At 42.0% G+C, this 14,303-nt stretch overlaps 1 protein-coding gene across 8 annotated transcripts in view; it reads right to left on the reverse strand.

The window, feature by feature from the left end:
* SUPT20H (SPT20 homolog, SAGA complex component) overlaps positions 1-14,303 on the reverse strand; it is a 39,369-nt gene that overhangs the window by 13,168 nt on the left and 11,898 nt on the right. For 4 of the 8 annotated variants that reach the window (XM_083718791.1, XM_083718792.1, XM_083718789.1 and 1 more), the window contains exons 11-19: positions 13,682-13,838; positions 13,526-13,582; positions 12,755-12,826; positions 10,685-10,842; positions 9,153-9,185; positions 6,712-6,829; positions 6,038-6,146; positions 2,896-3,051; positions 931-1,243 (exon numbers count right to left, since the gene is read on the reverse strand). In XM_083718791.1, coding sequence (XP_083574917.1) covers positions 931-1,243; positions 2,896-3,051; positions 6,038-6,146; positions 6,712-6,829; positions 9,153-9,185; positions 10,685-10,842; positions 12,755-12,826; positions 13,526-13,582; positions 13,682-13,838 — 1,173 coding nt within the window. The remainder of the gene's footprint in view (positions 1-930; positions 1,244-2,895; positions 3,052-6,037; positions 6,147-6,711; positions 6,830-9,152; positions 9,186-10,684; positions 10,843-12,754; positions 12,827-13,525; positions 13,583-13,681; positions 13,839-14,303) is intronic. The other 4 variants (XM_083718796.1, XM_083718795.1, XM_083718793.1 and 1 more) reach the window with 1 other exon arrangement.

Raw genomic sequence — 14,303 nt, forward strand, 5'->3', positions numbered from 1 at the left:
TTACTTGTTATGTCGCATATCCTCTTTAACCACCCTATTTCATTCTAGTCCTTCTCTTGGTTGTTAATTACTGCTGCTCATAGATCTTATCTTATTTCTCTTTTTTGCAAATAATCTTTATTGGTTTCTTTTAATTTACATTCATAGAATCACATTATAACATCTCAGTTCTCCTATGACTAAACTTATATTTCCAACTAAGAATAAAGAAAACAAAAACAAAAATGTGTGCTAATTGACATTTGGTTCGTTTGTCTCGTTAAGTAATCTACCCTCAGCTGTGTCTCACCCTGATCTCTGACTTTTGTCATTATGCTGGCTAATTCTATGTATTCAATCAACTTATTTTGCCACTCGTCTTTAGGGGAAATTGCTTGGTCTTTTCACTTTTCACGTGTAATAGTTAACTTTAAGCTCTCAAATCTAACAAGGAATGATGTCTCCAAGCTAAGCAAAAACGAAGCTTTTAGCAATTCTTTGCTTTTTGCGCCAAATCCACCTACCGTATTTTTCGCTCTATAAGACGCACCTAGTTTTTGGAGGAGGAAACAAGAAAAAAAATAATTCTGAATCTCAGAAGCCACAACAGCAAGATTGCTGCGCGGTGAAAGCAGCAATCCCTCTTGCTGTTCTGGCTTCTGGGATAGCTGCGCAGCCTGCATTCGCTCTATAAGACGCACATACATTTCCCCTTACCTTTTAGGAGGGAAAAAGTGAGTCTTATAGAGCAAAAAATACGGTAATTATGGTTAGCTTTTAATACTTAAGAATGCAGCGCATAAAGCGTTCACTTTCACAGACAGGGAGCCGACGAGGGTTGGCAAGCCCTTCTCAAGCCTGGTGTCGTGTCATCAGCACAGCATAAGTCTGGGGCAAAACGACTGTAACAACCAAGAAGTGTGAAGCGCCGTAGACAAAAAACCAACTTACCACACAGAGCCCACTACATTGATGAAGTTAAGTCCTGCAGAGTTTGCCATGACCTGGTTGGAGGAGGTTCCTGTAGTAACGGACGTTACCATGGTGGAAAGAGGAATGGTCATTACAGGCAGTGCCTGGCTCAGAGACATGTGCTGCTGAGCGAACGGGGAGAGCAAGGTGGGCTGAGGGGTGAAGCCTGAATCGTGGGGAGTAGGGGAGGCAGAATGGGTAATCAGAGTTGAGCTCTGAGCCTCAGAAGGGTGTGGGGTCGATGAAGGGGTGCTGGTTGGAGTAGGAGTAGATGGCTTAGGAGTTCCAGACCCTGCTCATTGAGAAAAATAAAAAGCACTAGTTTGTTATAAAAGGCCAGTCCTTTGGTAAAATAAGGTTCGCGGAATCTCACTTAGCTCTGATAGCTTGCTCCAGTTTAAAAAAATAAATAAAAACCAGCGAAACGCAAGGGTTAGTAATTGCTGTTAATTACAGGTGTACACGAACGATATCATTAGGCTTAATCCTGCAAATGAACACCAACGCTGTATTTCCCTATTAAATCGTTCTAACACTGACAATACACTTATGCAACTGCTATGAATGTTTTGAGAGCTACCTTTAAACAAAGCATTTTGCTTGCCAAAAATATAGGCATTCAACACACGTAATAGAACATCTGCGTCATAAAACAAAGAAAAACGGATCTGAACAAAAAACACAGACTATGATCAAACTGGGGCAGGGGGAACAGTACAAATAGTTATCGGTAACCAGCTTGCTTAATTTAGGCCTAATTTGCAAAGGAAGGAAGGAAGCATTGCTTGTGGCAGAAAACAAACACTTGTGTGTTTTAAAGCATAAATTTGGCATGATGACATCATATCAATGGAACGAAAACAAAAAAAACCAAAGCTCTTGAGGTGTTTTCGTTTTATGTTTTGTGTTTTTTTTAGCTTTCATGTCCTGCAGAAAGAAAGGAAAGAAATGTGAATGTCCAGAAGCTGTGAGCAAAGCCTTATTTACAGCAACAACTGTGTGCAACAGATTTATACAATTACCACTAGCAACATAAAAAGAAGGGAGAGGGCTGTGTGAATCAAATGGTTGGAAAATTGATCAAAGCTTCCTTGCAGGTTTTCTTTGTGCAAAACAGGAAGGCAGAAAAATGACACCTTTTGAGCCACCCAGACAAATTTAGATTATGCCACACTCAAGCGACAGGACATTGTGCAGCAGACTAAAGAACTGAGCAGGCAGCTATGAGCTATTCTTACCGATTCCCTCTTTCTCGCCTTACGAGCTATTGCCTAGCTATTGAGACATGTAACTATTTCAAAAGTAGGTAAAAATCCACAGCGATGCAGTGATTCTGTCCCAAAATTAAAACTTGGCTGCCACTCAACTGAGTAAACACTTAGCAAAATGGTGTTGTCTTGAAATTATTCTTACATTTTCATCATCAGCAATGATTTGTAAAACGATATAGGAGTGTTTTAAAAAATCAGTTTGTAGTTTATTGTATCACCACCTCGAGACTGATAATGTTATTTACATACACAGAGATACAACTGCACCATATTTGACGACATTTAAGAAGTTTTAGCTGCTTTAAAAAAAAAATGCAAATTTAAGGAGGCATTAAACGAGCTACTGTTTATACACTAGCAGAAAGGGCTGAACTTTGGGAGCGTCTACAGTCACATTAATTACCAGGCTGTGTCAAAGCAAGGGACCAATGCTTCTTGCATAAAACGGAATAGAACGTATACACGAACGGTGCATACATATATTTATACAGAGAAACAAGTACAGTTACAGCAAACGAAGTACATACAGTACATACAGCCTGCCTTAAGTGATGCAAACTTTATACACAATCTAGGGTACAATGGACATTTAGATTCTCCAATCAGCTGGTTAGGAAGTTTATACCACAAGAAGCCTAGGAAGACTTAATGGACAATTTAGGGCGGGACTCACTTTGTGACGAGCTTGCAGGAGACATGGCGGTTGGAGAAAGCATGCTCAGTTGATTCAGATCCAGAGACTGCTTCCGAGACACACTGGGAGGCTTGGGAGGAGGAGGAGTTGGGGATTTTAGGTGGCCACTTGACTGCTGTGAACTAAAAATGTTACCTGAAAAAGCACAAATAATCCATGTTACGTTCTGTGAACCAACACCAGAAAAGAGTTACCGTATTTTTCGCTCCATAAGGCACACTGGACCATAAGGCGCACCTAGTTTTTAGAGGGGGAAATCAAGGCTTAAAAAAAAAAAATTGTTCCCCAGCCCCAAAGAGCAGCCTGTCCACTTCTCCCAGAGCTTCTCGGGGCTGCTGGGGGAAGCCCAGGTTCCCCCCCTCCAGCCCCAAAGAGCAAAGAAGCCAAGACAGAGAGCGTGATCTATCCTGCTCACTGTCTTGGCTTGTGCCATAGCCGCATGCAGCCTCTCCGGCTGGGAATGGCAATTCCCCCACCTCCTGCAAAAGCCCACAGGAGCCGCGCACCATTTAAGGAGCGTGCGGCTCCTGCAAGCTTTTCTACAAGGAGGGAGAAGGGACTGATTGGCTGCGTCAGTCCATTCTCCCTCCTGGGGAAAAGCGAACAAGAGCCGCACAGAGCTTGTTTGCAGCTCTTGGGGGCTTTTCCTGCCTGCCTCCCCCTTGCATTCGCTCCATAAGATGCACACACATTTTCCCCTACTTTTTAGGAGGGAAAAAGTGTGTCTTATGGAGCAAAAAATACGATACTTTGTTCTCTAAAGTGTGTGCTTTAGGTGTGCAAAATAAGAAGTGCACAGCAACATCTTCCATTGCTACCTGCAGCAAAAGGTAACCTGAATCTACATATTGCAGGTATGTAAATATCTTCGCCCCCTTCCTGTGCCAAAGTTTGAAGCATGAGGGACCCTCTATAAAACTGATGGTAATTGCAGCCAGACAGGTTATAACGAATAACTGGAAAAAATCCAGAAGAGCTAGGGGTGAACCAATGGAGGGAAAAATTGAAAAATATTATAAACTTAGAATATCTAACTGTGAAAATACATAAAATGAAAGGGTTTAAGGTCAGTGAGAAGGAGGAGGATTGGTTTGAGAAAATATTGCATTATTTGGGCAGGTTTGAACAATCTGGGGCAATTAAAATGTTAAAAGTTAAATAAACCTTGTGGAGGGAGGAGTGTTAAGGTATATAGAATTGTACATATGGTTGATTTGAATATGTTATTATTGATTATGTATACCCAATGTATCACCTGCCTGGGGGTTCTCACTGTTTTCACTGTTTTGTTTGTTGGTTAAAAAATAAAAAATGAGGGACCCTCTAGGACAGGCTTCCTCGACCTCGGCCCTCCTGATGTTTTGAGACTACAATTCCCATCACTGCTGACCACTGGTCCTGCTAGCTAAGGATCATGGGAGTTGTAGGCCAAAAACAGCTGGAGGGCCGAGGTAGAGGAAGCCTGCTCTAAGATGACACCTGTCAGAGACCAGGCTGAGGAGTACAGCTCTGATGAGGAATGGTGGGAGTCTACCTCTCCCCCTGCACAGGATCCTGAAGCTGCCCAGGAGCAGTGGAGCAGGTACAGATTTGGAACAGTGATTTGCAGAGGGCCATAGTTCTGAAAACAAAAGTTGGGAAGAACTGGGGGCAGATGAACAGCAAAGTGAAGAAGAACTGGGAGAGAGCTAACAGACTCTTTCTCTCTCGCTAGAAAGTGTCCAGCCTATCAGTCCAAGGTCACGTAAAGCAGGTGAGGTGGCTGCACAAAAAGTATGATGGATGCGAGATCACGTTGCAAGACGCAAGTGACTAGAGGGGAAATGGGTGGACACCTTAACTGGGAGCACTTTTTCTCTGAGATGGATTCTTTGTTCTGGAGCTGTGATTGTTAAAATCTCTTTAAATGGTAAGAGACTAATTTTGCTTTGTTCTCCTTATCCACGGCCAAAGAGAGGGAGGAAGCCATTTTCTCGAAGCCTGACTACACCTCATTTCCCAGTGGAAGGGGTACCTGCCAGTCTATTGAGAGGGCAGACTCTTCCCAATCAAAACTGCTGCCAAGGAGGGCATGACGGCAGTTTAAGACAAGGGGATTTTGTTCCTCGAGCAGATTTAGCCAGGTAGGTATCTTAATAAAAGCTGACGAGGTTGGCCGTTGCTACTGTATTGCAACAGCAAGTAAAAGGATGAGGAAGGCAAATTTATAAATGTATTTGGAGGGGGTGGGGAGGAAGCACAGCCAGGTTTACTCTCTCAAAGATATGCAGTAATTGAAACAAAGGAGAAACAAAGGGGTAGGAAAGCTGAAGCTAATGCAAATATATTTCATATCTGGAAACCAACGCACCTTTTTGGTTTCAGATAGTACATGTTAAAAAGGTAAAGGGACCCTGACCATTAGGTCCAGTTGTGGCTGACTCTGGGGTTGCAGCACTCATCTTGCTTTATTGGCTGAGGGAGCAGGCGTACAGCTTCCGGGTCATGTAGCCAGCATGACTAAGCCGCTTCTGACGAGCCAGAGCAGCGCACAGAAACGCCGTTTACCTTCCTGCCAGAACCTATTTATCTACTTGCACTTTGACGTGCTTTTGAACTGACAGGTTGGCAGGAGCAGGGACCAAGCAACGGGAGCTCACCCCGTCATTGCGGGGATTCAAACCGCTGACCTTCTGATTGGCAAGTCCTAGGCTCTGTGGTTTAACCCACAGCATCACCCGCGTCCCTAGTACATGGGTAGATAAGTCTAAAAAGCCCAGGACACAAACTTTCACAGCTCTCTAGCGGCTATGGTGGCTCACTTACCAGAAGTAATATATTTAGAGTTACCTGTGGAAGTGTATATTCGATTCTGATCAAACTAAAGTCTCCTTGAGCAAAATATACATCAGGAGGCTTAGTTTGGCCAGAATCGAGTAATACGCCTCCAAACACTAAACATATTGCTTCTGGTAAATGAGTCACCATAGCTACTAGAGAGCCGTGAAAAATTGTGTCCAGGGCTTTTTAGACTTGTTTACCCATGTACTATCTGAAAGCAAAGGGGAACACTGGTTGTCAGATGTGATGTTTTCTGCTCTCTTATCCTACTATTTTTTTTTTTTAAAAAACCAACAATTACCTGAAGAGCTACTTCCTGAACTTGAAGGTAGTTTGATAGGAGGTGGTCGATGCTTCACACCTTTCCCCAGCACTGAAGACTGAATATAGCCTGACACACTCTCAGGCTGCTGGAAACAAAACAGAAAAACAACAACCCTTCTTACTAGATGTCAACCTTTTCTTCCAGCTTTCATCCTTTTTCGTTCTTCCCTTTCTCAATTTGACAGGAGAACGAACACCCGAGTTCCTAATTTTTGATTCTGCAAAACACCCGTCCCTAATTCACTGGTACCTCTATTTTAAGACTAGTTCCCGGCATTCCACCCGACTCTCCCAACATTCTGAAAATGTTTCAGGCTGCTCAGGAAACAGAACGGGGCATTGGGCTATGCTGGCTGGGGCTGATTTGGTTCTATCACACAAATTACTGGGGTTGTAGTTGAAGATGTAATTAAAAGGGGCCAAAATTTCACCAGTGGACAGATTTAGCCCTATCCTCGTGGCTTTCATTCATGAATATCGGGAGAAGCAGAGTCTTAAGATAGAAGAAAGTGGATGGACCAAAAGCCAAGCAGTTAAAAAGTCCTAGGGGAAAAAAATGATTGTCCCTGTTCTGTAAACTTGAGATTAAATGGAATCCTATTTTTTAAAGAATTACAAAGGTGTCATTTAATTCATTCATTAATAACTTACTTCCATTTCCTTCCCAGGAGAGAGCTGGCTTAGATGGACAGATCCACAGGAGTTGTGAAGCATTTTCACTGGGCATTTAGCTTCGTTTTGAACTAGCTCCTGGTACTGATTGACTACTCTGTAACGTAACATTAAGCAGAGGTCATTCATGAGATCACATAAGTACTAAGTGAAGGCGTCTCCAGAACCAAAACAATGCAGAGGCTTCTATATTCTTGCCTTTTCTCTATTCATTACTTTCAATCAACAAATTATGGAACTGAAGTAAAAGACCATACCTAAGATGCAACGATAATTAAAGTGACATGAGCAGATTTTACTCAATTTTTTTCAAATTCTCCTGTTTCACAAATGCAGTCTAATTTGGCATCCTCTTCTACCAAGCTCAATATTTATTTTGAGAAGCAGATGGGGTTGGGATAGTACAAAAAGCAGCAGAATGATGAGGTATGTGCATAACGAATAAAGGCAACCAGGGAATGGATGAGCACGGTAACATGTAGAGGATGAAACTCTTCCATGAATACTGAAGGTTTTTCTTAAAAAAAACCCCAACAGAATCACATAACCATAGAGTTGGAAGGGACCACGGGGGTCATCTAGTCCAACCCCCTGCAATGCAGAAATCTTTTGCCCAACATGGGACTCAGACCCACCACCCTGAAGTTAAGGGTCTCATGCTCTACAAACTGAGCTATCAGAGATTCTTTTTGTTTCTAAACATCGTGCTGAAACCATTAAGGGCTAGAGAAAATAAGAGAGTTTGGATTATGTGCATGTTGTTTTTCCAAATTCTGTAAAATATAAAATAAAAATCCTCATGCTGTCATGCAGAAAATGACCAGCACTAACCACGGAAGCTAGTCTATTGATAACTATTGATCTAAAACCAGGATGAGAAAATGGTGGCCCTCCAGATGTTGCAAACCTACAACTCCCATCATCCCTGACCATTGCAAATGCTGAGGCTGACAAGAGTTGGAGCCCTGCAACATTTGAAGGGCTGGCCTTATGGCACTGAGTTCATAGATCTCAGGAACAGAATTCATTCCTGAAGAAGAGGACAAAGAAAACTGAGGGTCACTATCAAGCTGAAGGCTACGGAAGGAGCAAGAGTCTTGCCATAGAGATGGCAGTTAGTTGCAGGCATCTTCCACACAGCTGATCTGGGAGCAGGAGAACAGCTGCTCAAAGCACACTGCTAAAGGGTGCAGACTGCTCAGGAATAAAAGCTTGCTAGTGAGCAAGGCTGGGACGCGGGTGGCGCTGTGGGTAAAACCTCAGCGCCTAGGGCTTGCCGATCGCATGGTCGGCGGTTCGAATCCCCGCGGCGGGGTGAGCTCCCGTCGTTCGGTCCCAGCTCCTGCCCACCTAGCAGTTCAAAAGCACCCCTAAGTGCAAGTAGATAAATAGGTACCGCTTTACAGCGGGAAGGTAAACAGCGTTTCCATGTGCTGCGCTGGTGCTGGCTCGCCAGAGCAGCTTTGTCATGCTGGCTACGTGACCTGGAAGTGTCTCCGGACAGCGCTGGCCCCCGGCCTCTTAAGTGAGATGGGCGCGCAACCCTAGAGTCGGACACGACTGGCCCGTACGGGCAGGAGTACCTTTACCTTTACCTTTAGTGAGCAAGTCTATACGTGCAAGTATGAAGGGAGGATGGAACAGAAAATAAACACAGCTTGGAAAGCTGCCTAATAAGATTCTGGAGGAGAAATTAGTTCTTAGCAAAACAAGAAATATTTAAAGCGAGACAATAAATGACTAATGAAGTTAGCATTGTATAATTAAAGAAACAGCAGTCAGGTTCCATTACAGGAGTACGATTAGATGACAAATTGCCTTTGCCTTATTAGAGGGATGAAATTTCGCCCTCCCCAGAATTGTAGTAACAAAAGGGTTTTGGTAATATGTAAGAAACATTTCAGCTACAGGACACAAAGAAGAGTGAAAGATGCTTTGGAGACTTTCACCTAGTACCACCAGGAGTCCTTTTTAAAAAATAAATAAATGTACATATACTGTTAGTATAAAAGTGTGAATAATGCCCATGGAAATGTGAGCTGGAGGAAGCTGACTTTTCTACCTCTTCCTCCCCTTGACTGGCCAATAAAAAGCTTATTTCTTTCCTAAGGGTCTCCTTCTGATATTTAGGGATTCCCCCTTCCCCCAGACCAAGCATTTCCCAGGACTTTCTACCCTTGCAAGTGGCTTTTCAGTGAGCAAGTAAGCAAGAGAGGGCCCCAAAGTCAGCTTCTGCCAGGCCCTTTCCATGGGATCTCCTTCCATGGATCCAGCCCAAAGTGTTCCAAACAGCAAAGTTGGGAAATAAACTCGGAAAATGCAGGTCAGATGGACCGATGTTAATTCTAGCGCTAAGAAGCATGAATGGAAAATACTGAATCACAAAGCATGAATCACAAAAATACTGATGAACCCCTTACCTTTCTGCCTCTGTCTTTGAGCCAATAAGAAAACTGTAGGGGACACAATACAGGAATTAAAGATTTGTTTAAGGTAAAAAGAAGAGTTGACGTACATCTGATCAGTTGAGGTGGACACTATTATAAAGCCAGTGTGGACTAATGCTTAGAGCTTAATTAGACCGTTGATTAGGACTGTAAACTTGGGGAACTATTTGTTGGGATTTTTGACTACATGCAATTCTGTGCAGCTTCACACAGAGTCAATTAAGAGTTGGCCGACAGCCAAGATGACTGAGCAGAGAGGAGTTACCTGCCTGGAGATATGGAAGCCTGGAAACAGCTTCTCCATTGGTTAAGGTCTCACACAGGCATAATGATTTATGACCTTACTCTCTGGAATGTTTGTTGTTGGTCAGTGTGGTGTTCTGAGAGCTGTTTGGAGTTTGTTAAGAGAGTGCTAGTTAAGATCAGTGTATCTGTTCTTGTATATACAGTGGTACCTCGGGTTAAGTACTTAATTCATTCTGGAGGTCCGTTTTTAACCTGAAACTGTTCTTAACCTGAAGCACCACTTTAGCTAATGGGGCCTCCTGCTGCCGCTGTGCCGCAAGAGCACGATTTCTGTTCTTATCCTGAAGCACTATTTCTGGGTTAGTGGAGTCTGTAACCTGAAGCGTATGTAACCTGAAGCGTGTGTAACCCGATGTACCACTGTAGTAACTTGTAGAGTCTGCTGTAAATAATAAACACCAATAAGTAACCAAGTTACTAGTAGCAGCATTTATTCCTGCTTCGTCCATCCTGCCTGCAACTGATTGCTTTCTGGAACTCTGCGTATGCTCTGCTAAGGTCTGGCTAAGGTCCTGCAACAGGTCAAAGTTGCAAAACACCAATACTATTCAACTAGATATTTGGGCTAGCACTAACACAATGGGACTTTGCCCCTTGCCCCCCTGCACACCCCATACCATCCCCAAACCTGTTCTGGAGGGTTGGGCAAACCCCAAAACAGAATTAGGGGGAGCTCAGAGAGAGGAGAGGAGCAGAACATTCCACTGCACAGAATAAATCCTTGCGCTGGTGGAACATTCTGCATTCTACATTCAATACAGCACATTAATCCAAATTCTCTTGGAGAACAGATGCAATATAAATGGAATAAATAAAACAACTATTAGTCATTGCTGGAAATGGAAGCTTCTTTATATTCAGAAGCTGCGTATTTCAAAATATTAGATACTGGGAATGAGCAACAAGGGAAGGTCTGTTGCCTTGAGGCTCAGCTTGATTGTACCAGAGATTTTTGTCGGAACACTTTTGGAAAAGAATACTGGGCTGCAAAGTCTAACTCAGTATGGCTCTTATGCTGAAGGAGCTGGCTAGCTGTCTTCCCTCACTAATCCTCATTTCTTCAAGAACTCAAATAGTAAACAGGTAAAATTTATTTTTCTGAAAAACAAAGAAATGCCATTTTCTATAAATCCACATAAATGTGTCCAAAATGATAAAATACATGTTTTTCTCCAAAATTTAAGATGAAGGCCACTTACTGTGATGGATTTGTTGAGCTCTCATTGTCTTCGTCATTTTTAATCATTTGTATTTTACCATAGTATAATGGATTTCCCAACGACTGAAAAATGGTCAGTTTTGTTTTCTGAAGGTGACTGCCAACTTCGCATTCGAAGACATAATCATCTTTTATTTCCTGTCAAAGAGAGAAATACTGATACAAGCAGACCATTTCAAAAGATCCCTCCAATTCACAGATTAAAAGGAGGCAAACAGCTGGAGAGCCCTTGAGAGATGAGGCAGGGTGTGCATTTTTAAATTTTGCTTCCAAGTAAATTCTAGAAGAAGAAGAATAGAATCACAGAATTGTAGAATTGGAAGGGACACCCATCTGGTCCAACCCCCCATGATGCAAGGGTTCATCAATAAAGGGTTCATCAATAAAGAACTGGTTATGTTTAGAATGATACTGCATAGGGAAATGTTCCCTGATACCAAGATGAGGGATTCTATGGAATTCAGAGAATTGATAAGAATAATGATCTGTTGTGACCTTGACAGAAGCGTACAATAGATGAGCCTTCTTGTGTTTTGGCTCGTTTCTTTCTCTTTTTTCCTTTTCTTTCTTTTTCTCCTTTTTTCTTTCCCATAACGGCTAATGTTTTATGCCATGTATTTTGATATTCTTTGTAGTTTTGTATCCCTTTCTATTATTATTATTATTATTATTATTATTATTATTATTATTATTATTGATTTCTCTTTTGTAATTCTGGTTGCTTATATTTACCTGTATTTGTTTAAAGCAAATAAAATAAAATTAAAAGAATCTCAACAAGCGGTTCCCCATCCAATGTGAAACCATACTTGTCCCTGCTTAGCTTTGCAAATATACTAGCGGTTTTATTGCTGCACCAGAGTATCAGTGCCTTTCAGCCTGTCTCCAAATGAGTTTCAAATGGGCCACTATTTGAGCAGTTTCAGGGAGCAGAGGAAAGCAGCTATGGCAATGAGCTGCAAGAGAACTCTTGCCAGGTGACATCCTTCGCCGGCTGCAAAGTTGCCACCCAAGTTAACCACACAGCTAAGTGTAGCTACAAATGTCCATGCCTTTTATAAGAGTCTACCCTACTCCTTCTGTCCCAATAGTGAACAGAAGAACTTGTTCTGCAGCTCAGATACAGACCTGTATGCTTCTAATCTCAGCAGTTTCATATTCAGCAAAGACTTAAAACTTCCTCCTCCTTGCTGCGTTTCTGAACCCAAACAGCAGAAAGGCAGCTCTGCTCCGACAGGATTTCAATGTGCGTACAAGGCACATTCAATATAGGCTAGCAATTTGGGGAAAGGAAAAATCCTTGTCTACCCAGTTTGTCTATCGATTTCAATGAATCTACACCAACTTTGGGTATCACCACAATAATGTACTGAGGGAAAAACTACAAAAATGGGGGGAAAGATCTAACAACAAAAATATAGGATTCACGATATGGGCGGAAAGTCATTATTTTTCCCACCCTGATTTTGAGAAGCTGCTGTGGACAGTCTAATGGTTTCAGTTTCTCATTCATTTCAATAGGGGCAAATCAAATCCCTGAGTTAAACTGTATTTTTAAAAAATTGAGAAGGGATGGTGGTAGAAATGAAACAACACAGGGCAACTGACCACATAATTGATGAGAAGTACATGGAGTACACAAAGTGGTTTGAATTTGCTAAAAAATAATAATCACATTTTAAACTGCTACCAATCCCACCGACTTGGGAGGTCTAACTGATCAAACACCCTAATTCAGAGGCAGATGCTTCTGAGGCTCAACGTGAGACATGGCTCATGAACAGAGAAGACTACAGATCCATGCTGGTTTTAGTTGCACAATCAACAGCAACAGCAGCAGTTACCTCTCAATGCCATGTAACCGCACTCCTGAAAAAGTCACAAGACCCATTTCCCCGTATTTCCTAATAACAATTTGAAATGATTCCTAGAGCCTTCCCTTACTCACCTAAACACATTCAAGTACTGATTGTTCTCTGTGTTCCTATCTTTTGGAACACGAAGTCTCTTAATTATCGAAAAGGTTAGCAAGCAATCTACTATTACTCACATGAGCGGGCCAGACACTGGGCTGTGAGTCATCAGGTTTGATAGATTTTTCCACTTTGGCGTATTTTTCCACCTTCAGAAACAGTTAAGAGATCAGTAAATTAAAATGAGAGCAGAATAAAGATGTGGATGAGGAGCGTAAATGTCCTTATAATTGAAAAAAGAATTATAATCATACTGATGGGTTCAGAGAGTGAAGGTAAGAAAATCCAAATGAGGGTTTATTGAGTTGTGATGATCCTTACAAGTGGGAGAAAAATAATTCCCAGAACAGGCATGATTATAAACCTCATGTTTTCAGTCCAGTTTGTATCTTGACAGATCCCACCTTCTTCAAATATAATACATCCTTTAAATAATGGCTCTTACATGTCCACTTATTTTAACAGGCCTCACAAAAACGGTGTGATTAATCTGATTTCAAATCTAGAAGTTTTCATTTTCAAATGTTCTTCTTCTTAAGCTAGCCAATTTATTCTTAAGGACTGGGATCTGTCTTCTTTTCAGAAGAGAATGAAAAAAGAGCGATGTCCAACCAGCAGCTATGCTAAACAGAGGTAGTGTTGAACTTGTTCTGCTAGCAGCCGGCTTGTATAAGCAGAACTTCTTGAACAAGATGTTTCAGAAGCTGAGAGATTACATTGGCATGTACAGATCTGTATGCACAAGCTCCTGGGCCAGAGCTCCATCAGAAGACTGACAGCTCTGGACACAATCCTAGGAATGACAAATTTTACTCATCTCGGCATGTTCCAGAAATCTAAGAACTTACATCCACTTCAGAAGGCGCCGTCAAATAGCAAGGATTCTGTTTCCACATATCCACACACTGGAAAAAAGGAAACCAAATATATAAATGAACAATAGTTATCAGAGTAAGTAAGATTATCTAATTATCTAATGGGCTGTCTTTTAAAAACATGCATACATTTCCAGCTTTGGAAATTTTGAGGTCATACTGCTGGGCTCCCTTCTTTTCCTTTCTTTTCTGCAAATAATCAAACAACCTGAGCTGCGGCGGTGTTGTGCAGTGAGACACCTCCTGCTGCCGATTCAGAGATGACCTGGAGTATCTCTTGAAGCACCTGTAAAATATTGAAAATATTAATGGAAAGAATACAGGCAGTTGGGACCATTTTCATACAAGCTTGCTAGAGTGGCCAGGCATCCTCTTTCATAGCAGATAATCCAGCATGAAGGGCACTGTGTGGATGGGCATCTAATTTACTGTGTGTCTGATACCATATATACACTCTACTCATGTAAAAACCCCAGGCAGGCCCCCAAATTACCCAGAGTAATTTTTACTCATGTAAAAACATGCTGATTTGCAGACCATCCGCAGGCCAGATTGAGAAGGCGATTGGGCCGCATCCAGCCCCTGGGCCTTAGGTTGCCTACCCATGCTCTAAAGCTTGCATTCACTCAAAGAGCTATCCAATGATGCAATTCTAGGGGCTGGTGAGTGATTCATTTTTAAAATGATCACTGTTCATCACAAATGTGTTTTGCTCTAAACAAAATGTTAAGGGTGTTTGTTCTAGGGAAAA

This window comes from Podarcis gaigeae (genome assembly GCF_964106915.1).
Source record: "Podarcis gaigeae genome assembly, chromosome: 17".
NCBI classification, from domain to species: domain Eukaryota; kingdom Metazoa; phylum Chordata; class Lepidosauria; order Squamata; family Lacertidae; genus Podarcis; species Podarcis gaigeae.